Genomic DNA, 27563 nt, shown 5'->3' on the forward strand with positions numbered 1-27563 from the left:
CAAAAATGCAATAGATAGCTTTTTATATGTTTGTAATAGAAAAGAAACCCTGCTTGCTTCCTACAATTTTTTTGTGTGACTGGAGTATCTAGCCTGGCTTGCTGTTACTAATAGATTACTGGGATGTTTGCATGCTGCCAATGAATAATTTTTGGCAAGATTTCAAAAGAAAACAAGCAGACAAATACTGAAAGGCATATGTAATAAAAGAACAGCTTAAGACAACTGTGAACTGTTGACAGCACCAACCAATATAAAGGGTGCATCTGCCACAGGGTATTTAGCAAGCTGTGCAGCCTTGCCTTAGAAAGTGTGTGAAGCCCCCTTGCAAAGCTTGCCAGGGGCAAGGATATCTTGACTTCACAGTGTGGCATGACAGAATATAGGCCTAGGAACTCAAATCCCAAAGCTTTTCCTGAATCAGGGACCTAAGGCATGTCTGGTGGGTGTGGATATAAGGCTTTGTTTTCTATTCTGCCCTGTATTTGTCACATACAGAACTGTTTCAATTCCACTGCAGTTTATGTTCCACCAAGGACTACATTATTCATCTTCCTGTCCACTGTAGTAAAATTGCACAACATGTAATTTCTGTAATTAATTGCAGAAATGACATTGTTGTCACATTATACGGATCGTATTGAACATCAGCAATTTTTATTCTTCTCCGACATCCTGGGAATTTGCCCCAAGCGTCTTCAGTTTGCTAAAACTGGGTGTGCAAGTGGAAGGAGATCCACCATAGCATCTTATTTATTTATGTCAACTGTTTTCTAAGTGGTGCACATAATGATAATCAAAAGCATACTGTGGATGCAATTACTTAAATGCTAAAAACAGAAAACTTGCTTAAAATGCCTGCTGAAATAGAATCATATGATTGTTGAGTTGGAATGGACCGCAATGGTTGTCTAGTCCAGCTCCCTTCAATGCATGAATTTCAACACGTGGTACTCCATCCAATCTGAAACCATACCAGACCCTGCTTAGCTTTGCAAAAATGCGCTAGCAGTTTTATTGTTGTACCACTATATTGTTATCCTAAAGGTCTTCATCAAGTGTCTGACATTCAACAGAGAGTGGGCTGGCCTGATCTGAGCTGAGGAGCTTCCAAGGAGTTCGGCCCAGAATACTAAATGCAGAGTTTCTGGTGGGTAAAAGTTGTGTATCTGAGCCATGGGAGACCAACAGAGTCTCCCCACAAGATCTCAGAGATTGATCAAGGATGAGAAGCACCAGGGGGGTCCTCAAGCTATCCTGGTGGTCCTCAAGCTATCCTGGACCCAAGGGCCTTGTAAATTAATACAAGAACTTTGAATCTGGCCCAGTTTCATTTGAGTAGCCAGTGCAAGCTTAAAAATACCAGAGCTATGTGGTGATGGTAGTCAGTTCCCATCAACAGTCTAGATGCAGTATTTTTCACCAGCTGCAGCTTCTGGACCAGGTACAAAGGTAATCTCACTTATCACCAAAGGATATCTTTTAAAAGAGGCCAGGGAAGGTCACCTGTCTTCCCCTATCAGGTAAGTGAAGACCAGAATGAGTGCCAGATGGAGAGGCCTGGAGGGCTGCATTTGAAATGCTACATTCAATAATCCTAGTAATATACGAAGACCAAAATATTCAAGTACAACTAGGGATGGCAACCTATGAGTATTTCATGCTTTGGAAGTGCTGTAGCTCTGTGGTGCAGCACATGGCTCTTTGTTCAAAATGTACTGGGTTCAATCCCAGGCATCTCCAGGTTCAGCTGGGAAATATTCCTGTCTGAAACTCTGGAGAGCTGCTTCCAGTCAGTGTAGACAGTATTAAGTAAGAGACAGTATTAAGCAACTTGGGTCTCCACTACAGCTCCTGTTATCCCTAGCTAGCAGGACCAGTGGTCAAGGATGATGGGAACTGTAGTCCAAAAACAGCTGGAGACCCAAGTCTGGGAAACCCTGAGCTAGAGGAACAACCAATCTGAATTGCTTTCAGGCAGGTTCCCATGTTAATCACCTTTTCTTTTCTGTTGAAATAGTTAGGGTTTAGATATTATGCTCATAGTCCACTTATGGCAAGCAATAGATGCTCAGCATGGTGGTGCCGTTAGCATAATGTCCAGCGTGACCTGGGTTTGAATCCATTCTCAGTCCTTAGGCTTTCTGAATAAACCTGAGCCATTCACTGCCCCTTGGGCTAACATCTGAACAGGGCTATTGTGAAGATACCGTGGGACAAGGGGGAAGATCCTTGAGCTCCTTGGAGCAACATTGGAATATTGATAAAATTAATAATGATATGCTTTGTGTGAGGTCTTCTATGCCAAACAACTGAGCAAAGAAAGGGAAACAAAAACATTTTATGCAGCTGAATTCTTCACGTTCCATTAAGTATTAATAATAAAAGGTTGTGGGATTTTATCCTCCTGAACTGCAAAAAAACAACAACCCAATTAAGTGCTAGGTTTTTCTTCATGTGGGTCAACATATCTACACTTGGTGTTTTGAGTGCTATTGACATTATTTTAAAACACTTTTTGTGTTTAATGTGCTAGGATAACTTGTTTGTTCTGAAGGCATCCTTTTTTATATCTTGAGCCGAGTGGGCTAAGGACAGAATCTTTGGAGGAGAGATGTCCTTTCACAGGCAGTTTCTCTTTCTTCCCAAGAGTAGTAAAGGTGTCATGATGTTTGCTATAAGGTGCCAGAAAAGATGAGGAGGTTGCGAAAGTGAGAGCTCTTGAGAGGTGCTTCTGATCAAGGTAAATTAGAATGTATTGAAAAGATCACGAATAAGTGTCACTCCCTGCCGCATTGCACATCACTACAGTATAAATAGGCATTTCCTTTTCTCCTTTTTTAAAAAAAACCGAATTCTTTATTATTAAACACTATAAACAACAAACGTAACCACAGAGAGTTATTTCAGTTACAAGCTTGCACAAAGCAAAGCAAAGGATTTTATCCACCAATGTAATATTGTGAGCACTCGGTTCCCATGCATGTGAAGTATCATCTCATCCCAAGGGTCCTGTGCCTCATGCATTACCCTTCTTTCAGTGAGCCCCCCCCCCCACAAAAGTGCCACAGTTACTGATTGTCCTATCAAGATGCTGGTGGGCACAACAAAGAAATCTCTACAAAACTGTCCATTTCTTTCCCCTTAAAATATGCAACATCTAAACCAGGAATGTGGAGCCTCAGCCAAGTGTGGCCCTCCATTTCTCTGTGCTTGGCCCCCAGGACTCTCCACAGGCCACGCCCCCCCCCGCTGGTCTTGTGTCACACCTGCCTTTTGTGGTGTTGCCTGCCTGGAATGTGTCCTTGATCTCTGATGGACATTTCCTGCTTGTGTGGATGGGGGGTGGGTGGGTAGAAAATAGCCTACTGTACAAAGCAATTTTTTTTTCATTCATCGCTGACCCTGCACACCTCTAGCATGTGTCCCTAAGGGGTCTGAACAGACAAACTACAGAACACTTTCCAAAGTATATAAGGTAAAGGGATCCCTGACCGTTAGGTCCAGACGTGACCGACTCTGGGGTTGCGGCACTCATCTCGCTTTAGTGGCCAAGGGAGCCGGCGTACAGCTTCTGGGTCATATGGCCAGCATGAGTAAGCCACTTCTGGTGAACCAGAGCAGCACATGGAAACACCATTTACCTTCCCGCCGGAGCGGTACCTATTTATCTACTTGCACTTTGAGGTGCTTTCGAACTGCTAGGTTGGCAGGAGCAGGGACCGAACAACGGGAGCTCACCCCGTCACGGGGATTCAAACCGCCAACCTCCTGATCAGCAAGTCCTAGGCTCTGTGGTTTAACCCACAGTGCCACCCGCGTCCCTCTACCAAAGTATATAGATAAGGAGAAATTAGCATCAAAGTGCAAATGAATTTTCATGAATATTTTTTTAAAAGGCAGTTAATAAACTGAGGTGGAAATTTGGGGACATGAACTTAAGACAGCGAAAATGAGCAGCTGAGAGAAACCAGAACTGACACATTCAGCCATCCCTATAATGGAGCCAGGTTCTTCCTAGTGAGGAGCAAGAGGGAAGCTCCCCGCAGCTGCTATTTCTCCAAATGGGGTCAGGCTCATCTTCCTCTCAGTTTGAGCGGCTCTAAAATTCTCTGTCCATGTGAGATGATTACACGTGTATCATTTTACATAAATAATAAAAATAAAAATAAGCTTGTAAGGGTTTGGATCACGAGTAGGGCTCTGTCTTCTTGTTGTTAGCTGAGTTTAGTACGTAAGGGTAGTTTCATGATCAGTCTTTTTGTGAGCATCAAAGCCGTTTCATCTTAAATAGGCAGTCAAGAAAAAACGGAGTGTGTTTGGTTCAGATGCTGCCTTGGTTGGTATGCGCTGCTTTCCCTGCATTCATGTGCCTACAGCTAAACATGCGTCACTTACAGTAGCAGATGTGCCCTCTCTTGGTTGTGCCCCAATTTGAATGCTTTGCTGTTAGCATAAGATGGGAGCATTGTCTTTAAAATGAAAAGGAGGAGGGAAAGCTGTTTTTCTTCATATGCAAACATATAGATTTAATTAAAACTCTGATGATAGATCCACTAAGTTTTATTGAACTGAGTGGCTGTTGGGGAAATTAAAAGGGGGGCGGGTTCCTAGACTAGAGGTTACGCTCACAGAAACCAAAAAGAAAAGTATGTAGGCTCCAAGTGAAAAGATGGGCCTTCAGTGAAATAGAAATGAGCATAGGATGGCGTCAAAAATAAAGAGGCTGCAAGCAAGCACATCCAAAGCAATGTGTTTATACATGACCAGATTACACATGTCGACAGTTCACCAGTCAAAGGATAGCAGCAATCTTAATACAGTGGTATCTCGGGTTACAGACGCTTCAGGTTACAGACTCCACTAACCCTGAAATAGTACCTCAGGTTAAGAACCTTACCTCAGGATGAGAACAGAAATTGCATGTCGGCGGCCTGGTGGCAGCAGGAAACCTCATTAGATAAAGTGGTACCACAGGTTAAGAAAGAGTTTCAGGTTAAGAACGGAGCTCCAGAACGAATTAAGTTCTTAACCCAAGGTACCACTGTAGTTGCAACTCAATGTCATCATCCTGAACCAATCAACATCATTTGACTCTTCAGATCAGCCCTTATCATAATATTGCGTGGTTACATATAAACATTTTCAGTGTCTTTCTTTATTAAGACTTTGACTAATTTTCCTGTTCATTAAAAGTCTTCCATCAGTCTACAAAACAATTCAAGATTAATCGCAGTTGCCATGCCTAGCTGATTTTCTTTTCATGCTTTCAATGGCTTCCATAGATTCTAACAGTTTATTCTTTTCAGTGCTTATTCACTATGTACAGGAGCTAAAAGCAGCTGGTTCTGTGCTGTAAAGGGCTTGTACAGGTCCCTTTAGTTTAGTTAGACAATAGACTCAAAAGAAAACAGAATAATCAAAAGACAGTTTTATAAAATTATTATTTTCTCCAAAATGGCAGCCTAAGTTGTATCTGTAACTAACATAGTTGCATACTTTTCTGAGGTGGGTGAGGGGAAAAGAGCTGTACATTACGTGGAGAGTCTCACTTCGAAGCAGAGGGCTAGGCTTCTCAATCCAACACTGTGTTTAATATTGCAGCATGTTCAGTAGTAGCCCAAGTAAAAGTAGCCCTGCCGTGGTTAGTTTGCAAGGTACCTGATGTACAAACTGAGGACTTGGAAACCCTGGGGAAATTACGTTTCCTTGGGTCCCTGCCATTGCAATGCTCAAGGCACCAAGTTTGTACTGGGGGAAATGGAGCTTGCTTTGTAGTAGAGTTGAATCAGATAATTATCAATTTCATCACTAGCCTCTATCAGACATAAGGCATGGTTTCTCTCCCCATGCAGATGGCCTTCCTATTTGTTGTCTTACCTGAGGATATTAATGTTAACCTGCTTGATAATATAGCACTATTAAAACATCATTCCTCCCTTTCGCTCACACCAGCTGAAGAACATTGACAATTTTTAACATGGTGTGCTTAGTTTTTGCTGAATAAAATGTGCTTTAAGCAAGGGATTAATCTCCTATTTTTTCCTAGTTTTGTTGTTATTCGGCCTGTGATTAATTTGTTTAATTCTCAGAACCATCAAGGGACACATGGTGGGTGGAATTGAAAGATTTAAAATAGCTATATTTCCTTCTCTCTCCCCACCCCCCACCAGCAACATTCAGCACATTCTGACACTTACCTAAGTGCCAAATTCAATAGAAAGCAATTAACTATGATCTGAAGCTTGACATAAAGAGGCTGAGTAATTCAGAAGCTTGAACAGGCAAATATTGTTATAAGTGGCTGCTATTGTGTGTCTGTGTTACAACATGCTACCTACCATTTAATGCTTGTTTGTCCATTGTTCACCTGGGTTATAAAGCATGTTTCATCACAGTAACTGAAGGTGTCACAGGCAGTTTGAGTGGCCTACTTTAGAGAGAACCAGCTATCATCATCATCATCATCATCTCTTCATCAGAGAATCACAAGAATACACAACACTATCAAAAAAGGTCATAGATCCTTTAATCATCCAAAAGCCTGAAAGAAAAAGAATGTTTTTGCCTGCTGCCCAAAGATATGTAATGAAGGTGCCAGCTGAGCCTCCCTGGGGAGAACATTTCACAAACATGGAGCTACCACTGAAAAGGCCCATTCTCATGTTGTCATCCTCTGGACCTCTTATGGAGGGGGTACATAAAGAAGTGTCTCAAATGATCATCTTGGGGTCCGGGTCAGTTCATGTACCTGATGGCATCCCCCTCACACACAGGCTGGGAGCATCAGTGGTGCCCCTCTGGAGGCTTCACCTGGGGCAAAAAACCCAGCTAGCCTCCCGTAGCTATGGAACTGCCTGGATGTACCATTATAAAGTTAATCTTCTACTTGAGCCTCAATTTTTTTTATGGGGTCCTCAAAAGTTTGTAGGGTTATCTGTTCAAAGGCCAGTTAAACTCTTCGAATAGAGGGAGAAAAGGGGCCTTGAAGTTGCCTATCAAGTGTTTGTCCTTGATGCTAAACTGGGTAGACATATAGCTTACCTGGTCAAACTTTCCCCCATTGTGGCAAGAGGCATTATATGATGAAGCTATTTAAATTCTAGTATCCATTATGAGATTTGCGTGTCTACAGAGATTTGCATGTCTCATGTTATGCAAATTGTGTCCTCTGGACAGCAATAATGCAAGAATATTAAGGAAGCATCACAGAACAACTAATGAAGTTGTGTGGTGTGTCGAGGGTCTGGTATTAATCCAGCACTAATGAACTATTATTCCATCAATGTCATGGCACAGAATACACCCACCCACTAAAAATCCCACCACTCTGGGGGCTGATGGGATGAGTCCAGCAACAGTTGTAGAGGAACTGCATTGGCTGCCAATTACAAGAGAACGAGCATTTGAGCTTTCTTCTCCCATGCATGAAAAAGTAGGTTTAGCATACTTGGTTAGTTAGATTTGCAGACATTCGCATATGAAGAAAAACATTGGGTTGAATCCCAAGGAGAGGGCCTGATCCAAAGTTTCTGCTCATGTAAGGACTTTTTTTGTGAGGGGAATGGATAATTCACTGGTTTCAGCTCTTGTCTTTTGGATCCATCCGACTCATTCTGAAGCACTCATCCTTTTGTTTTTAAATGATCCATAGCATCAGACAATAGCAACAATCCTAGAGAGGCATTTTCTGGTGGGTAAAATAGAAGAGGAAATCATCTCATCTAAGATTGTGTCTGCCACCTACGGTTTCTATTAAAAAAACACACACAACCCAAATACTTAAATTAAAAACAATAATTAACACTGGTTGTTTGGTCAGTCCAAAGAGTTTTATTATTATTATTCAAGTAATCTAGGCAATCCATTGAATTTAGGATGGGGTACCTGCAGCTCTGCAGAAGATGCTTGCCTAGGACTGGCCATTGACCATGCTCTCTGGGGCTGATGGGAGTTAAGAGTGTCAGACTAGGACCTCACTGGGTGATCTTGTGCCAGTCTCTCAAGCTAACCTACCTCACAAGGTTATTATGAGGATAAAATTAGGGAGGTGGAGAGATGCATGTACTCCACCTTGAGACCCTTGGAGGAAAGATGGGATAAAAATGTAGAAACGAACAAACAAATTACATCTGGAGAACTAGAGGTTCACCATCCCTGAATTAAATGTTGCAGCACTTTCTTAGATCACTGGGCCAAAGTGATTATACCCTCCTTGCATCATTTCCAGCAATGCATGATTAGGAGGAATGTTATACCGTAATTCTTCCTTCTTTTAACACCTACTTATCGGAGCAGCTGAGTATATAATTGTGCTATGGTCTGTGGAATTAAGTACTGCTAAGAGTGACATGTGTCTTTTTTTCTTTTTTCTTTTTCGTTTTTGGTCTTTTGCTTCTGCTTTGAATTTGTCATGGGCTTGTGGCATAATTAATTACGCCAAGCAGCCCTGCTTATTTAGTCCTTTCCCAAACTCTGGAGTGTCCAGCGATATAAGAGAGCCATGTAAGCACATAATCCATTTCATGCTCATTTCGCTTCATCGGAAGATATGTTTATTCAAAGATTAGGAGCTGCTATAAGAGAGAAGTCTTTTTCATTGCCAGTGGGGGGCGAGTGCCCCTGCATACAACCCCAGGTGCTAGTCTTTTAAATGTCCAGAATGTGCTTCTCTGTTATTGGGTGGTTTCCCTCACCAGGGATTGGTTTAGATATAATGCTAAACCATAGTTTGGTGTTACAAATAATAAGGCCAGAATAAAAGAGAAATGCCAGGAAAAAAGGGAACTGCATCACGCACACATGCCCCACCAGTTTGCATATACAAATTAAAACTATCTGGATAGCTCAGTTGGTTAGAGCATGGTGCTGATAATGTCAAGGTTGCGTGTTCGATCCCCATAAGGGACAGCTGCATATTCTTGCATTGCAGCGGGTTGGACTAGATGATCCTACAGGTCCCTTCCAACTGCTATACGTATGGAAAATCCTGGGCAAGTGGAAAAGGCGGCTGGGAATTTCAGTTCCCATGGTAAATGTCTGGGGAAACCCAAACGTATGGCAACACATGTTGAAAGGGGTTTTTTTGCCGCTTTTTTAAAAGGGAAGCAGTTGGTGGCTCCCTGCACCCCTCAGTTCCCAGCAAAGCAGGTCTCCTGGTCGTCCTGCTTTTTTGTGTCACATTCCTCCAGTGGTTCGTCTTCTGCATTGGACGATTCCCCACCCCCACTCCAAGGCACTCCACCTGCATCTGTGTTCCAGGACACTCTGCTCTGATCTAGATTTCCTCATCTGGCTTGCCCAATAGCACAAAGTGTGGATAGCCATCCTCAAGTTGCTGTACCTTTTCTTCCAGCAAAGCAACCAGCTTGCAATTGCTGCAGGTGTAGCTTTGCATATTGTCAGTCAGGAAGACAGAAATGGCACAGATGTTGCAGGTCAATGCAGCAGCTTCCTTGCCGTTTATGTCTCTTGGTCTTGTGTACTCTGTGAGACATCACTCCAGGCACTCCCTTCAAGCTCCTCTCCCTCACAACACCTCTGTTTACAATTCATGGCTGTGAGAGCTTAGCTGTTCCTGTTTTATCTGTAAGCCCCCTTGGGTCCCATATCTGTTACTCACTTCTTCAGAAAACAATGGACCTTCCTGCTCCTTCCTTTCTGTACATGGGAGATGAAGAACGTTTTTGAGCTCAGAGGGCAAGGTCCTTTTCAAGATCCACATTGCAGGCTAGATTTGACTCAGTTGCTATTGTGCTCATGTCATCCTTGTGGGTTTCTCATAGGCATTTGGTTGGCCATTGGGAAAACAGAACTCTAGACAGAGTGGCCCCTTGGTCTCATGTTCTCATGTTCTGTTCTCATGTTCTTAACTAACTTAGTCTTGATTCCAACCTACTGCATTATCTATCCTCACTCACCCCAATAAAATCCTCATGAAAACTAAGGTTTGATTTTGCAACCTTTATGTGGATTTTTTCAAAAGGTATCTTCCCCCTCCCTAGTTTTAACGTGTAGAAAATATTGGAACATATTTGGAACATTGCAGAAAGGGCTCTCTTGTGTTGGTCTGATTTTAATAATTAAATATGGATTATTCTACAACTTTTTATTTTCATATGGGAAAGAATGCAAGACCTTAAAAATCTGGGGAATGTGAGAGAAAGGGAGAGGGAGGGGGAGAGAATCTCTCTTGTATGCAAACATATCTGAAGAGGGCAGCAGATTTTTGAAACTAGGACTTTATGACCGCTTATAAAACATATTTTGCACACCTCATTCTATTTGAAAGTGAGTGTGCTGGTAATGGTTGTTTGAGAGCACTTTGCATCAACATCTTCCATTTTCATACACTCAGCCTTTTAAGCCATTCTCCTTAGGGGCTGGAATGTTATGTGCCTGGTCTTTTAGTTCATTTTGCACAAAATCCTGTTAGTTGTTAATGAATTTTAGAGACTGTGGAGAAAACATATCCTTCTTAGAAAAGAAAGTGTTTTCTCTTAATGCAAATATGGCAGAAGTTCAAATGCTGAAATTAAACTCTGCCTGAAATCTTTCTGGGCATTTTATTTTCCCTTTTCATTGAAAAAAGAGCCCTTTGCACTGTAAAACATTCAGAAACGAGTTAACATAGGAAACAGCATTATATCTAGTTAGATTATTGGCCTGTCTAGCTCTGCATTTTTGTTTGCATGCAAAGCAAGAGCTCCACCATTGAAAACAAAGATAACTCTGCTGGATCAGGCCAGTGACCCATCCATAGCTGTCAACTTACAGATTTGAAAATAAGGGACCAGCAGCCTCAAAAATAAGGGATCAGCAGCCAAAATAAGGGATTTTCCGAGCACAGGTATGTTCAGCTTCTGAGCCCCTCCCAGCCAAAGGCAGAAAGCCCAGCCAGCAGCCAAACGAAGCCTCAAGCGGTGGTTCCTACAGCGCAGCAACCCAGCAAAGGGGATGCAGCAAGGAAAACCACCGTCACCTCTCCACTGGGAAGCGCTGAGCAAAGGCGAGTCCCCAGGCAACACGGCCGATTTGATCGGCACAAGGCATGCAAGCTCCACCCCCAGTCGTTCTTAGACTCCTTATTGGGTGAGCAACGCAGCCAAGCAACACAGTTGGAGCCTCCCTCCTCCCTGGCCAGCAGGGAGGGAGGGAGAGGAGCTGCTTTCTTTGAAACCTGGGAAATTTAAGGGGCATCATCAATAAGGGACAGCAGTGGGACACAGCTCTGGGATAAGGGACTTTCCCGCCAAATAAGGGACAGTTGACAGCTATGGGCCCATCTCAACCTGCATTCTCTTCTCTCGGTGGCCAACCAGATGCCTGTGGGACGTCTGAAAGCAGGACCATACAACAGCACACTTGTAATTCCATTCCTTTCCCATATGGTGAGGGGGATTCATTTGCCACACCCTCCTCCCCCACAAAGGAGGCAGCCACGTGGGGGCAATTTTCCCTTCCCTCTTCCGTCTACCCATTAAGACACTCACCCTCCTATTTTCCAGTGTGGGCTCTGCTAGTTGCCTTCATTAAGTAGGATTTTTTTCACAGCCCCTGTGAAATTTTCCAGTCCTCTTTGAAAGCAATCCAAGTGGATGGCCATCACTGCCTCTTGTGGGAGCAAATTCTGCAGTGTGTTGTGTGATGAAGTACTTTATTTTGTGTTCTCTGAATCTTCCAACATTTTACTTCATTGGGTGTCAAGAAGCTCAGTCATGCCCCCTCTTACTCAAAGCTGTAACCTTTTCTTGAAGAAGCGTTTCTCCGTCCTCTTGATCATTTTGTTGCTCTTTTCTTAACTTCTTCCAGCTCAGGTCCCATGAGAGAGAGAGAGAGAGAGAGAGAGAGAGAGAGAGAGAGAGTGTATATATATATATATATATATATATATATATATATATATGAAAATGATTCTGAGCAGTTTAATATCATCAGCAAATGTGGCCACATCACTGTGCACCCCAGCTTTAGTTATTATATAAACAACTTAAAAGGGTTTGGTTGAATCTGTCCTTTTTCTTATACATTTATGGATGAACATTTTAGGTTCCTGTTTTATTGCTGTTATTATATTTGGTTTTAATATTTCTTTTCTTACTTTGTTAAGTTGCTTTGAGACAGTATCATGTAAAAAGCAACAAGTAAGTGTAATAAACAGGATGAATAAGAACTGAAATACTTAAAATTAAACTTATTTAGGTCATGGCAAGTGTAAGAACATTACTATCTTGAACTGAGGTTTAAGTCACCATTTAGGAAAGATTATGTCTTCCACTTGCGTTGATGTTGTATGAATTTTGCATGTTTTCAGATGATGTAAGATCAAATTTACAAATTTGTAAACTGTGAATGCAATAACTGGCTGGACAAAAGGGAGGAATTGTTTCATGAATGGTTGATAGTGAGCTTAATTTAGAGTTTGCTTCGCATTCATAAACCAAACCTTTTTGAAGACACATTGCAACCTTAACTTGAATGTCAGCAGTTGTATCAGATGATAGGCCTTCCAAAACACTGGTGTGATAATGACAAACTCTGGATGTGTGGGGAGGTGCTTTTTTGGACCTCCCATGTCCTTTCAGAAGATAAATGTTGTGCATCCATATCCTTGATACTGCAGGAAGCTTTTCATGTTGTGTAGGAAATCTAAACAAAAAAGAGTGGGGAGAATAAGGCAAATGGCATTTTGGTTTCAGACAGATATAAAGCATCATGTTGCCATGATCACACACATTCCTGAATTCATTTCATCTGTGTGAAGGTCTGTTTTGAAGCAGGTGGGGAAGCTCAGAGAAGTTCTATATTATTTATTTCTGTTATGGATAGATTGGTCAAAATCCTAACACAGACTTGTGTACACATGCATTGCCTCCATGTGAAAAGTTTTGAATATACTCATCTTGAATTTTCTGCACTCTAATGCACATCTTTTCTGGTGTATATTATTGTTAGATTCAAAATAAGTCCACAAAGACACTCCTTCTCTAATACAGTGGTACCTCTGGTTACGTACTTAATTCGTTCCGAAGGTTCGTTCTTAACCTGAAACTGTTCTTAACCTGAAGCACCACTTTAGCTAATGGGGCCTCCCGCTGCTGCCGCCATGCAATTTCCGTTCTCATCCTGAAGCAAAGTTCTTAACCCGAGGTACTATTTCTGGGTTAGTGGAGTCTGTAACCTGAAGTGTATGTAACCTGAAGTGTATGTAACCTGAGGTACCACTGTACAGAGATTAACTGAGTTGTCTTTAATGCTTATTTACTTTATGGCAGCTTCATAACCTGAGTTGCTCAGGAATATCAGAAACCAAGATATCAGAGCAGTTTTGAAAGATTCAATCAGTCATCTTGATTCAAATTGGCATCCAATTGCATCCAGATATAGACTAAAACCTGTTCGTTGATCTCAGGAGCCATCATGCAAACTGTGGTTACAATATTATTATTTGCAGTATTTCTCCATGGACCTCAAGGTGGCAAACATGGTTTCCCCCCTCCCATCTTCAGATATCATAAGAGGTATCCAAATGCTTAGCAAGGGAACGGACAACTTTCCAAAATATATAGAGAGATTAGTGGGCCCCTGGGACCTTTTTAATGTGGGTGGGTGGGATATAAAACTTTTGGGGTAGGTTATAGGATCACGCGTTGGCACTTTGAAACACCATGTTGAGGAAAGGAACTTGTCTGCATTATTTATTAAAAAATAAATCTTTCACCAGACCCAATATTATATAGCTCAGTTGGAGCAGCAGGAGACTCTGAATCTCACAGTCATGGGTTAGAGCCCCACATTGGGCAAATGATTCCTGCATTGCAGGAGGTTGGACTAGATTACTCTCGTGGTCCCTTCCAGCTCAACCATTCTATGATTACGATTCTATATTGGTTTGCTTGGGGATTATGGGCTTAACTTTTAAAACCTGACTGGTCCATGGCTGAAATTGGAAGGAGATAGATTGATTGACGATCCTAAAACTTTAAAAAAATTGTTGGTTGCCAGTAATGTAGCCAACGGGGGATATATTAGATAACTGGAAAAGAAGATGAGCAGATTAAGACATGATCCTGGGAGACAAAGGAATTTACATCAGGCTAGAGGGCATAAGATTTGGCAGGTTGGACATGAGTCATCAGCATTAGCGCCTATATCTAGATAGGGATGGCTGTGAAGATTTAATTGTAAGGGTGAGCAAGCAGAGCAGAACACCCTGACCTTGCCAGATCTTATTTTCCTAATGATGCAGGACCCCAGGGAATCCGGGGAGCCATGATGATCCATATAGATTTTAAACACTCTTAGAACTTCATAATCTCTGGCAAGTGCTATGACCTGCCCTTTTTCTTTTTTTGTTCCCTAATTTGTTAAAGCCTCAGAGCTAATGACCAGCCCATTGCGTTTATAGTAGGGATTGGAGAACCTGTCGCCCTGCAGCTCTCCTATCAGCCCTAACCAGCAGGGACAATGGTCAGAGTACAATCACATCTGGAGAGCGACAGGTTTTCCCATCCCTGGGTAGTGGGAATCTGCTTTCTCCAGTGGTTTCTTAAAGTGTTAAATGTGGATGAGTGATCCACTAAGCTGTCCTCACTGGGGATGCCATAGTCCATAATTTGTGCCTAGTTGATTGGCAGTTTATTAAGCTAACGTGAGTAAGCTATCTTGAGGCATATGTTGGATTTTTTGAGCCAATTGATGGCATCTCCCTCCCAGTGAGCACAAGCTATAGGAGTTTGAAACTGCAGTTAACTTTCATCCTCCTCTTTCCCCTACCTTCATCTATACAGTGGGTTCAGGACAAGAAAGCAATACATTTCACAGATAAAAATAGGGCCACTGTGTGCAAGTATAATCTCTGTCCTCATACCAGATAAGGATCACTTGGGGGCACAGATGTAGACAATGGGAATCGGTTATGGCATTAAAAAACCCAACTTTTATCTGCAGAAGAAAACAACAGGTCACACTAAGACTTCCTCTGCTCTGGTACCCCCATTGATCCACCTAGCTCAGCATTGTCTACACTTACTGATGGTTCTCCAGAGTTTCATACAGAGACCTCTCCCAGCCTACTCTGGAGATCCGAGGGATTGAAGCAGGATCTTCTGCATGCAAAGTGGCTGCTCTACCACTGAGCTATGGCACTTCCCAGGATGCAGAGAAGATAGGGCTGGCTGAAAAAGATGAATGCTGCCTGTCTCTATCTTCTTATTCAAGATGAGCTGGACTACTACTGCTGGAGAGTAATTGGAGAAAAAAATTAGGATGGTCTCCTGAGGAATAAGGAAGGTTGGTGATTTGAATCCCTGCGACGGGGTGAGCTCCCGTTGCTCGGTCCCTGTTCCTGCCAACCTAGCAGTTCAAAAGCACAAAGTGCAAGTAGATAAATAGGTACCGTTCCGGCAGGAAGGTAAACAGCGTCTCCGTGCGCTGCTCTGGTTCTCCAGAAGCTGCTTAGTCATGCTGGCCACATGACCCAGAAGCTGTACGCCAGCTTCCTCGGCCAGTAAAGCAAGATGAGCGCCACAACCCCAGAGTTGGCCACGACTGGACCTAATGGTCAGGGGTCCCTTTACCTTTTTAGACAGACTTTGATGGAAATGCTCATGGTGGCAGTATTCCTATAAGTGTATTTGGGTTTATGCTGGAATTGGAATGGAACTCAGAGCTTTACAGCAAAATCGTTTAAAAAAACAGCTAACCATGACATGAGTATAGATATCTGCTAGAGAAGAAGGGCATTGTGCTGAAAGCACCACAGAAAAGGCTTCATTTTTATCTTCTTCCATTCCATCTCCTCAACTGGCAGTGGCCAAATTACTGGAAGACATGAAATTCATTGGTAATATGGGTCACGATGTTCACCATCACGCATACGCTTGTGTAGAAGCTGTTCAGCCGTGCTTTCTTTTGTATGCACTGTGTACTGTCACATTACAAGACAGCTGGGTTCTTCATCAGTGACTTTCTGTGTTCTTTGCATTGTCACCTGCCATACTGTTTGAACCATTAAGTAAATGTCTTCCAAAAAGGCTCATGCCCTGGGGATCTATGAAAGAGCAGCCTGAGTCATAAAAAATGCCAGTTTTGCTTTTTCATAATAGATGTACCTGGCATAAAGGCATATTTAGATCAACCAGCTACACATAATTTCCTTATCGGAGCACGACACACTTGTTTGGTTTATCCCAGAGCAAGACAAGAGCACAGAAGGGGACTTTGGGGGAAATCCTTCTGAATGCCCCCTCCCCCATTTTAACTGCTGCGTTGTTGTGTTGTTGCTTAAATATATTACCTTCTTTTCTCTTCCCTCATGTTGCCTTCACATTCAACTGTGTGCCTCTGAGTTTACAGGAACAGTACAGTGGTACCTCGGGTTACATACGCTTCAGGTTACAGACTCCACTAACCCAGAAATATTACCTCAGGTTAAGAACTTTGCTTCTGGATAAGAACAGAAATCGTGCTCTGGAAGCGCGGCAGCAGCAGGAGGCTCCATTAGCTAAAGTGGTGCTTCAGGTTAAGAACAGTTTCAGGTTAAGAACGGATCTCCGGAACGAATTAAGTAATTAATCTGAGGTACCACTGTAGTTTGAAGTAGGGTTGTGCACCAGAGTTGGCCAAGGGCCAAATCAAATTGTCCGGATATAGGGATGGAGTGGGGAATATGGGTGTCACTCAGATTGTGAGGGTTGCTATGGGTTGGGTAGAGCATTAAGCTGATGTTGGGAGGGGAAAGAAGAAAAGGCCAAGGAACCCAGTTGTTATTGGCCATGAACACTGTGCTGAGACGGATATCTTTCATGGCCAAGCTATCTTCCAAGCTGCGACCCAGCAATAGTTTTGAAAAGTCCAACATTGCTGGTGCAGAGCATCCAAACTATTGTACCCTCCAATACTCCAATGACAACAATGGGAACACACTTCTAGCATCCAACCAAGGGCCACTGACATGATTCTCTACTGCATCATTCCATGTTGCAGAAGCCTTATTCTGTCTGTTGCCTAACATCTTATTTTATCCTTCTATTCCCCTCGGTATGTAAAATGGCACGTTATGTACTGCCTTTCAGTGTTGATGCATCTACCATTTGTAGAAATGTGCTCTGGTTACTAGATACACCCCTTCGCACACTCACATAGCCAATGTGTGATTTAAATGCCAGAGACTGGAGTGCTGCTTAACCATGAAGAGTATGGAGTAAATTATACTCAAGAGGAGACCTACTGATATTAATGGACCTAAGTTAACAATGTCCATTAATTTCAGAGGTTTGAGTAGGACTAGCATTGGATGCAACCCATTGTGTCCACTTCTGGGCACCTCATTTTAAGAAGTACTTTGGGGCATGTCCAGAGCAAGAAGGACAGTGGTGAGGGTTCTGGAAGCCAAGTTCCTATAATGAACAGTTGAAAGATTAAGGGGAGACTATCAGAAGGTCGCGAGGGTGACTATGAGGGATGCGGGTGGCGCTGTGGGTTAAACCACAGAGCCTAGGACTTGCCAATCAGAAGGTCGGCAGTTCGAATCCCCGTGACGGGGTGAGCTCCCGTTGCTCGGTCCCTGCTCCTGCCAACCTAGCAGTTCGAAAGCACGTCAAAGTGCAAGTAGATAAATAGGTACCGCTCCGGCAGGAAGGTAAACGGTGTTTCCGTGCACTGCTCTGGTTCGCCAGAAGCAGCTTAGTCATGCTGGCCACATGACCCGGAAGCTGTACGCCAACTCCCTCAGCCAATAAAGCGAGATGAGCGCTGCAACCCCAGAGTCAGCCACGATTGGACCCAATGGTCAGGGCTTTACCTATCAGAAGGTCGGCGGTTCGAATCCCTGCGATGGGGTGAGCTCCCGTTGCTCTGTCCCAGCTCCTGCCAACCTAGCAGTTTGACAGCATGCCAAAAAGTGCAAGTAGATAAATAGGTACTACTCCAGCAGGAAGGTAAACTGTGTTTCCATGTGCTTCTCTGGTTTTGCCAGAAGCGGCTTAGTCATGCTGGCCACATGACCCGGAAAAACTGTCTGCAGACAAACGCCAGCTCCCTCGGCCTGTAAAGCAAGATGAGCACCGCAACCCAGAGTCGTCTGTGACTGGACTTAACTGTCAGGGGTCCTTTACCTTATCACAATAGTATTCGAATAGCTACAAAAATGGATATGTTGCTTCAGAAGGCAGGGCTAGAACTTGTGGGTGGAAATTGTAGGAAAGCAGATTTTGCTAAATATTCTTCTAATAAGCATATTTTTGTATGCAACTTTGAGAAATGTGCACATTTTTACAAAGCCATTTCTCCTAACACAATACATTTTTGTATTTTATTTTCTACTAATATATTCCTTTTCATTTTTGTAAACTTGTTTTTGGGAAACATCACAAAATTTGGATAACTGCGAATTCCAAAGGATAAGTGTATTTCAGGTCACATATTGTTTTGGAAAGTGTGGATGCGGTTGGTTCACTTTTAAAATACATTTCCCCTCATCCATAACTCTAAGCAGGACTTAGTTGGATACAGCTCTAGCTTCATAGCAGCTCAGTGTTGTAGCCAATGCTAGGCCTATTCAAAGTGTGTGAAAAGCAAAAGTAGGTACGTAATAGAGGCAGCTATTTACAAGGAACAGGGACCAGAAAATAAAAATAGTTGGACTTTTTGCATTTTCAGTATCAGCCCTCGCCTTTGTGACATGGTTTGTGCGTCGAGGTCCCCCAGGCCACCCCAAATAACTCACACTTCACACATCAATTTTTGTTTAAGGTTTTTGGCATGAATTTGGCCACAACTTTATTTAAATACACACACACGTGAGTGGTTGCTTAGGCATTGGTTACGACTATCTGTCCTTGCCGCTGGGACAGAACTGACTTCCGGATTCCAGCGGAAGCCAGTGAGGGAAACAATTTTTGGGGAGAAAATGAAGCTGGGCCTCAGTCCCTCACTTCTCACCCTCATGCTCCTGGTGGCTTGCACGGCCCAAGTCCGATGCCAGGGACAAAGACGAAAAGAATGGCAAGCCCCTGGATTCCTTTAATGGAATTCCCTTTCTGCACCACCATTGGAGGGGTAGGCACTTACCCCTCCACCAATCAATTTGAGCCAATGCCTAATCGCCAACCTTACAAGTTGTGACGATTTGCTATGCAGTAGGCAAAAACCAAATGGCAACAGCCAATCAGCCAAATGGACAAAATTCCTACCAGGCCCCTGCCCCAAAAGCAGGCAACCCCATGACAGGCATAGCAAGGTCAGAGGACAACCCCTCTCCTTTTCAGTGAGGGTGGGAGGGTGATGCGGTGCATGCAGCCCAAGAGAAGGCCCCAGGCTGCGAGCCCTGTATTTAAGACCTATGACCCCTCCCACACTTTAGCATCATAACATTCTCCCCAGCAACACTCCTTGCCCAATCACAGCATGTGGCCAATTTGCCCAACAACAGTGGGGTGGCCTTTAGGCGCCCATCGCAACACGTGCTCTCTGTTATGGAGAACACACTTTACAGAACATTGTTTAAATATATCCTGGAGAAACAGAAGAGAGGGGTGGAGGGGGAACCCAGCAATAAACATTTTCCTCTGTTTCACACCTTTGCTAATTTTCAGTAATGGTAGGAAATAGTAAGAGATGATTTCATTGTAATGGCATGCTAAATTTATTTCCCTCCATAAAGCCAGAAACGTGATGCCTCTAGTGCACAGCCCGTGTCTGGATAATCATAAAAGGAAATGGTAATTATAGAAATGATGCCTGATCTTGAAAGTGCATGGCTGGCCCGGCCTGGCTCGATCTCTTCACCGTTGCTTTGCCACGACACAGAGCACTTTGCGAAGCGAACGGAGAATCTAAAATAGCAACAACGACGAAAGGCAAAACGTGTCCAAGGGACTGGGGTGGGGAAGCCACATTTAGAGGCTAGAAAAACAAGGGAAGACATGGTCTGGAAGAAAGACATTTGTGTCTGTTTAAATAGCTCTTTGAGAGAGAGAGAGAGAGAGAGAGAGAGAGAGAGAGAGAGAGAGAAAGAAAGAAAGAAAGAAAGAAAGAAAGAAAGAAAGAAAGAAAGATTAAATTCCAGGAGGCGTTGGAACAGGATTTTCATTTTATAATTTTAACTGATTTTTAAAATTTATTTTCAGTGTATTGAGGATTTTTGCACGCTGCTTGGAGAAGATAATAATTAAGTCAAGAAATTGTCAAAATAAATCATAATATAGTTAGTTAAATAGAAGGGTTGGAGTGTATGTATTCTTGAGTTTTATGCTATACTTGTTGCCTTCCATCTTGGAGCTGAGCATCAGCTCATGTCCAGGGCAGACCTGTGCATAGTGCATTGCAATGCTAGAATCTTGGGGCAAGTATATTTTATTTTATTTATGTTATCTGTTATACTTAACAGTCACTTGTCATCAGAAGGCCTCTAAGCGACTTACAGCAAAACACCACACAGACACACACACACAAGATACCATAAAGCAAGGGGGGAAGGGGGGGTCATACCATACATCAATACATCATCTAACATAACATTTGTGGGGAAACCAACATGGCACATCTACCATATAAATGACAATTAACTATATACAGTGGTACCTTGGTTCTCAAACTTAATCCGTTCTGGAAGTCCGTTCCAAAACCAAAGCGTTCCCAAACCAAGGCATGCTTTCCTATAGAAAGTAATGCAAACTGGATTAATCCATTCCAGACTTTTAAAAACAACCCCTAAAACACTAATTTGACATGAATTTTACTATCTAATGAGACCATTGAGCCATAAAATGAAAGCAATAAACAATGTACTTCAGTCACACAATCAATCAATCAGCAGCTGAACTGCGTTCCACACAGTCACAAAAACAAAACAAAAAAGAGGCAAAAAAAGCAAAATAAATAGCAAAAACAGACAGACCCCATCGTAACACTCAAAACGGAAGTGTGGCACTCAAATTAGAAGCGTAACACTCAAAACGGAGCATGTTTGGCTTCTGAAAAAAGCTTGCAAACCGGAACACTTACTTCCGGGTTTGCAGTGTTTGGGTTCCAAGTTGTTTTAGTACCAAGGTGTTTGAGAACCAAGGTACCACTGTAGTTAGTTCCTAGGCCAAGAGCAATGACTTGAAAAGGGAACTATTTCTCACAGAGGTGAGTGGGGGGAGAAGTCAGTGTGGGCCTGTAGGCCCCAGGAGTAAGTAAAGCTTCATGTCTGCTGTAGTTTTAAATAATACTGTTCGTGTTTAGTTCACCTGAAGTCCCTGAAGTCTGCTTCTGAGAAAGGCACAACACATGGGGTTACCAAATGCAGGAACCACAGAGACCTGGCAAGCCTTGATTGTGGCCCTATAAAAGGAAATCACTTAAGCCCCAAGTCTTAATCGGGGCCTGCCTCAGATTGAGGTTCCCAACTCCTGGATTGGGAAATCGTATATGACTGTGCCTATAAAACAGATGTGTGAGTGTTGCTTTTGTGGGTATGGCGTACTCATGTAATGGGAAGCCAAAACTGGCTGCAGCTTCTCTGTTGTTTGTGTTGTTCAACTCATGGCCCTGTAGGACAAGTCAAGAGAACTGTTTCCCCATGTTCTTAGCCATGGGATATGGCACTTAATTTCACATTATATGCACTATAAAAGATGTGTACCAGTGCACAAGGTGTGAAATGATATCATTCCATTTTGTGTTCTTTCCTTAAAAGAACATAGGCTTTTATATTCCATCAAGATGAAAACAGTGAGCTGAAGCTGCAATGAGGCAGCAAAGTATGCTACCTCTTTTTTATTATTATTCCTAATCAAGTGCTCCTGTTGCTGTTTGAACCTAGGCCTTGATGACTGCCTTCAACAATACATAAAGAACTTTGAGAGGGAAAAGATCAATGGAGAACAGCTGTTACACATTACTCATCAGGAACTTGAAGAGCTGGGAGTCACTCGAATCGGTCACCAAGAACTCATCCTGGAAGCAGTGGATCTGCTCTGTGCTCTGGTAAGTGGACCTATTTACTAACGCTCTCCATGTTGATCTCTGTGTATCTTTCAGACCAAAGTAAGCAGATCAAGTCATAACGATGCTTCTGAAATTCTTACTGTCTGAATTTTGGAGCTTCTATTGTGGTCCATGGGGTGCCTCAGGGGCCCAGATCTCAGTCCTTGGAGGAAATAAATAAATAAATGAATAAATAAATAAATAAATAAATACTTAACAAAACGCTTACCCAAGAGATCAAGGCTCAAGGTGCAGCATAATCTCATAAAACCAAGGTCAACCATGGGGAATCAGGTCCAGTCACATCCATAAATGACCCTAAAGTTAGATGAGGCAAGGGATGTAGCATGGGGGGATGACAGGGCAGCTGTAGCTCCTGGCACACAATTTTTAGGGGTCATGAACCACCCCACGCAGGGATCCCCATTCTGTCCTGCCTGCCACTGGGGGTCTCGGCCCCAGAGCCTGGCCTGACCTTGTCACCACATCCTGTCCCCCCCCCCCCGCTGAATGGCTGCCAAGCCAGCATTGTGGGGATTCTTCCCCCCCCCCCAATATAATATTTATTGAAATTTTCCAGATAGTAAGAAAAACAAAAAACAAACAAAAGAAAAAACAACACAAAAAATATCCAAAAAAGAGAACAACAAACATACATAATATTTAAAAAAGAAAAAAAACCTTATCTTCTTTTACCTTATTTCACAGACTTTCTCCCCCCTCCCCTTCTTGCCTTCCAATTTATATTTATCTGCTCAACAAGTTCTTAACATATTTCTCAACCTTAACTTAATAATTTCTTTATTAATGCTGTTTATTTTGCATTTCTTCTTTCTTCCATTTCTCAATTAATATTAAAAACCTTATTTCTAATTAATTTAATAAACCCTATTTTAACTTAATCTTAAACCTTTTTCCTAAAATCGACCCAAATTTCCCTTCCACAATTTCCCCACATTCCATAAAAATCACAAAAGTTAAAAAAAAGAAAAAAGAAAACTTAACAAACTATATTTTAACACCCTTTGGATTCCCAAGTCCCACCCTCCCTTTCCCGGTTTGATCCCCAGACCAGTGTCCATCAGTCCATCAGTTCTCAGCCTGTATCCCAAACTTCCGAGGCTCTTAAAGCTCTTTCCATTTCACTCTGCCGGATTTTTTGACCATCCTTTGTGTTCAACACCAAATCTCGAGGAGGATCTGTTCCAATAACGACCATTCTTCTTCCATACAGGCCTCTGATTTTAAAAGTGGAGCTCAAATTTTGTTCCTTAAATTTTTTAATTTTGTATGTCCCAAAATCTCCAACTTCCGTCTTGATCTCACTTAAACTAACAGGCCTCTGATCTGCCTTGATCTTCCACAACATTATGGCTTCACCTTCATTTTCCACCAAACTTTCCACCAAATCCTCATAAATCTCTTTTTCCACTTTCTCATATGTATTAAGTTTCTTTTGCCCAGCTGCATCCACTTCTATTTCAGCTTGAAGGACTTTTGGTTCCACAACAAAGACTTGTGTCGGATCTCTTACTGTTCCAGCAAGATTGTTTACTTCTTCATTCAATGTTGTCACTCTCATAGTCAAAATATTCTCCTGGTCCTGAATCTCTCCCTGTAATTTCTGGAGCTCTCCCAGGAGATAAAATGTCCTATTGAGCTCAGTCAGTATTTTTCCACTTATAGCCATTTCTTGCAGTATTCCAAAACTCCCCTCTAGGGGGATTTTATTTACTTTGTATCTTTCCAGTTCCAATCCAAAAGTCCAATATAACTTAATTTTCTTTATTCTTGTCAATTTGTATCCAAATTACAGAAAGTCTGATCAGCAGAAGTCACCAGAAACAACGTTTCCTTTTATTCCCCAGCTTTGACAGCTAGTTTGACAGCTGTCAAAGTTTGTATCTTTTAAGCAGGCTCTCTCACAGATCGCTCCCGGGTCCCGGGGGGGGGGGTTGCACTTTAACTTTCCAAACCGACTCTTCTCCTCCAGCAAAATTAATTGTAATGTCCAATCATGAAATTAATAAGTTTTCTCCACAAGGGACAAAGATATTTCTCTCAACTTTAGTTCTCAAGTCCTTGCTTTAGCTTGTCTGCAAGGGGGGGGACACTTCCTTTTTACCCTCCCCCAATTGTTCCAAATTCAAAGACAAAAATTTCTTTTGGAGTCCAATTTCTGTACTACTCACGGGTTGTTGCTTTTAATCCGAATGTTTAAAGGAAAAAGTCAGTACTCTCCGTCCATGGCATGCGGCTTCACTCAGCAGGGGAAGCAGAGGACTCTCAGCACCGCGCCGCTCCCCGCTCCCCGTTCCGTAGCCTTTAAAAAGGCTCCTTCACGGGTCGGGGGGCGCTAATGGTGCCCACCGAGTCACCACGTCCACAGGCATCCGCGCCTGTGGTTTTTAAGGGTCCCCGCGTCGCCGGCGCGGCAGAACCCGATCCCTACTGAGCCGATTCCCTCCGGAGCTCGGAGGGAATCCGCCATTAGGCGATGGCGCTAACCCGGAAGTCCCCCAGCATTGTGGGGATTCACCCACTAAGGGCCACATTGTCCCTGTTCATCCTCCTTGATCTCTCATCAGCTATACGAACCACTGACCATGGTATTGTTCTAGAGAGGGTGTCTGAGTTGGGCGTGGGTGGCACTGCTTGGTTTTTGTTCCAGTCCTGTTTGAATGGCCATCTTCACAGGCTGATGCTTGGGGCGTTTTCTTCAGCCCTGTGGAGCTTTCAGGGTGGTGTGACACAGGGTTCTATTTCGTCCCCCATGCTGTTTAATGGCTATATGAAACTGCTGAGTAGTGTCATCCAGAGTTTTGGAGTGACCTGCCAGCACCATGCTGATGTCACACAGCTGTATTTTCCCTTTACATCAGTAGCTGTGGCAGTGGGGGCCTGGTCTTGGTGATGGATAGGAGGAGAGCTTAAAGCAGAAGAATGAGGTGCTCTTAGTGGGTCTCTCCCTAGCATGTTCTGGCATGTTCAATTAATCACCTCTTTTGTCCAGCTGGCTGCCCCTTCCTTCCTAGCTTTTCTCAACCCCAGCCACCTCATGGCCTCCACGGCTGGCATCAACACTGATTTCTGGCGAGATCTTGCCAGAAATCATCGCCAATGTTGGCACTGATGTGGGCGCAGTGATGACAGGGTGTGGTTGCATTTTGCCTCAAGCGGCAAAATAGAACACTCCAGCCCTGATAGCAGGTTGGACAATTTGTGCACTTGGCTTTCTAAGCTGCATGGCAACAGCTCTTTAAGATCTCTAGCAGAGATTATGTTCCCCATTAACTGCTACCACCTTGTCTTTTCTTTTTAAGTGGAAATGCCAGGGACATGCTAGGGAACCACCCACTGCCAGCACCACTGTATTATCTGGATTAAGCTCTCATCCAGTTCTTTACCAAAGTCAGACGCCCACTGCCACAGCTGCAGATGTAATGGAGAAATAGAGCCGTGCTGAATTAGTATATTTCTGACAGCTGACTCCAAAATTCTGGACAGCACCACTCAGTGGTTTCATGCGGGTGTTCATAGAATCATAGAAGTGCAGAGTGGTAGGGACCCGAGGATTATCTTGTCCAACCCTCTGCAATGCTAAAGCATTGCAGCTAAAGCATACATGACAGGTGGCCATCCAACCTCTGCTTAAAAACAAACAAACTCCAAGGAGGAAGAGTCCACCACCTCTTGTGGGAGTCTGTTCCACTGTCGAACAGCTCTCCCAACTCAGACATACATTCCAGAAAAATGCTATGCTTGAAAGATCAAAGCTGCTGAAAGATCAAAGAGAATCAACAGGAGTTGTGTCTTCTGAGATAAAATGCCATTTTTCTGGTCCCCATAGTAAGAAATGCTGCCCACTGGTGCTTGGAGAGCAGATGTTATTTCTTGGGTCAGATTTGACCCAAGAACTCACAATTGCTGACCTCTTTGATGGTCTTCCCCCTTTCTCTGCCCTGCACCATGTAATATATCATAAAGCTATGAAATACCATTGAAACTATGAAATGCCTTTGGAGTAGAACTTAAGATTCTGCTCATGAAAACTCCATAATCTTTCTCTCTGTGTATATTTATGAGCCAAAAGAGCAATTGGCAGCTCTTATCAAAGAGTTGCTCTTTCTAGATGACTTTGACCTTGTAGCTCACTCCAAGTAAAGGCTAGAGATAATGATATCTCATTTGCTTCTGTCTTTCCAAGCTCTGACTTGACAATTAGCATTGGGGGGGGCAGTGTAGTGTAATGGCAAACATAAAACCTTATTATGAACTAGGTGCCAGTTTTACTAAATAGTGAAATGAAAAATACATTGACAAGACCTGGTGTTTTGTTTTTGTATTTTTGTTCTGCAACGCGCTGCGTGCAGACATTCAATCCTTTAACACAATCTGTAATGCACTGTGTACATTTGCATTTGTTATGATAATTGTCATTATTTCCCCATGAACTTGTGCTGGTGTAATAGGAAGCTGGGACATGGGTGGCGCTGTGGGTTAAACCACAGAGCCTAGGACTTGCCCATTAGAAGGTCGGTGGTTCGAATCCCCGTGACGGGGTGAGCACCTGTTGCTCGGTCCCTGCTCCTGCCAACCTAGCAGTTCGAAAGCACGTCAAAGTGCAAGTAGATAAATAGGTACCGCTCTGGCAGGAAGGTAAATGGCGTTTCCATGTGCTGCTCTGGTTCACCAGAAGCGGCTTAGTCATGCTGGCCACATGACCCGGAAGCTGTACGTTGGCCCCCTTGGTCAATAAAGCGAGATGAGCGCCGCAACCCCAGAGTCGGTCACGACTGGACCTAATGGTCAGGGGTCCCCTTACCTTTAATAGAAAGCTAATACCATTTGACAAGGATTTGCAAAAAAGGACCATAACTCAGTGGTAGAAAATAAAAGCATAAGAAGGGCCTGCTGAATCAGACCAATGGTCCATCTAGTCTAGCATACTGTTCTCACAGTTGCCAACCAGATGCCTATGGGAAACCCACAAATGAGACTTGAGCACAATAGCAATCTGCCCACCTGCAAGCCCTTCAACTGGTATTCAGAGGTGCACTGTCTCTGGCTGTGGAGAAAGAATAGCTATTGTGGCTAGTAGCCACTGATACCCTTATCCTCAATGAATTTATCTAAAACACTTTTAAAGCATTCCAAGTTGATGACCATCACTGGCTCCTGTAGGACTGAATTCCATAGTTTCACTTTACATTGTGTGAAGTATGATCTTGCTACAGGTAGGTAGCCGTGTTGGTCTGTCGTAGTCGAAACAAAATTAAAAAAATCCTTCTAGTAGCACCTTAAAGTAAAGGTAAAGGGGACCCCTGACCATTAGGTCCAGTCGTGGCCGACTCTGGGGTTGCAGTGCTCATCTCGCTTTATTGGCCGAGGGAGCCAGCGTACAGCATCCAGGTCATGTGGCCAGCATGACTAAGCCACTTCTGGCGAACCAGAGCAGCGCACGGAAACTTTGACAGTAGCACCTTAGAGACCAACTAAGCTTGTTATTGGAATGAGCTTTCGTGTGCATGCACACTTCTTCGGATAGGAATTTTTAAAATTTTGTATTATTTTGCATTTGCTATGAGTCT

General features: G+C 43.2%; 1 protein-coding gene and 1 long non-coding RNA gene across 8 annotated transcripts in view; one reads left to right on the forward strand and one right to left on the reverse strand.

Annotated features, from left to right (window-relative positions):
* The window catches only part of LOC310836607 (connector enhancer of kinase suppressor of ras 2-like), a 310451-nt gene that overhangs the window by 79519 nt on the left and 203369 nt on the right, over nucleotides 1-27563 (forward strand). For 2 of the 6 annotated variants that reach the window (XM_083722107.1, XM_083722108.1), the window contains exon 2: nucleotides 21809-21972. In XM_083722107.1, coding sequence (XP_083578233.1) covers nucleotides 21809-21972 — 164 coding nt within the window. Of the gene's footprint in view, nucleotides 1-19359; nucleotides 19722-20800; nucleotides 21133-21808; nucleotides 21973-27563 lie in introns of those variants that run through there. The other 4 variants (XM_083722106.1, XM_083722113.1, XM_083722111.1 and 1 more) reach the window with 4 other exon arrangements.
* On the reverse strand, nucleotides 11899-17023 carry LOC310836816. 2 transcript variants are annotated; one of them, XR_014560221.1, is made up of 3 exons: nucleotides 15705-17023; nucleotides 15032-15238; nucleotides 11899-12648 (listed from the first exon to the last, which is right to left on the reverse strand). It is a non-coding gene; the product is annotated as an uncharacterized lncRNA (long non-coding RNA). The 2 variants fall into 2 exon arrangements; XR_014560222.1 differs by having other exon boundaries at nucleotides 12036-12648; nucleotides 16298-17023.

This window comes from Podarcis gaigeae (assembly GCF_964106915.1).
Source record: "Podarcis gaigeae genome assembly, chromosome: Z".
Lineage (NCBI taxonomy): Eukaryota > Metazoa > Chordata > Lepidosauria > Squamata > Lacertidae > Podarcis > Podarcis gaigeae.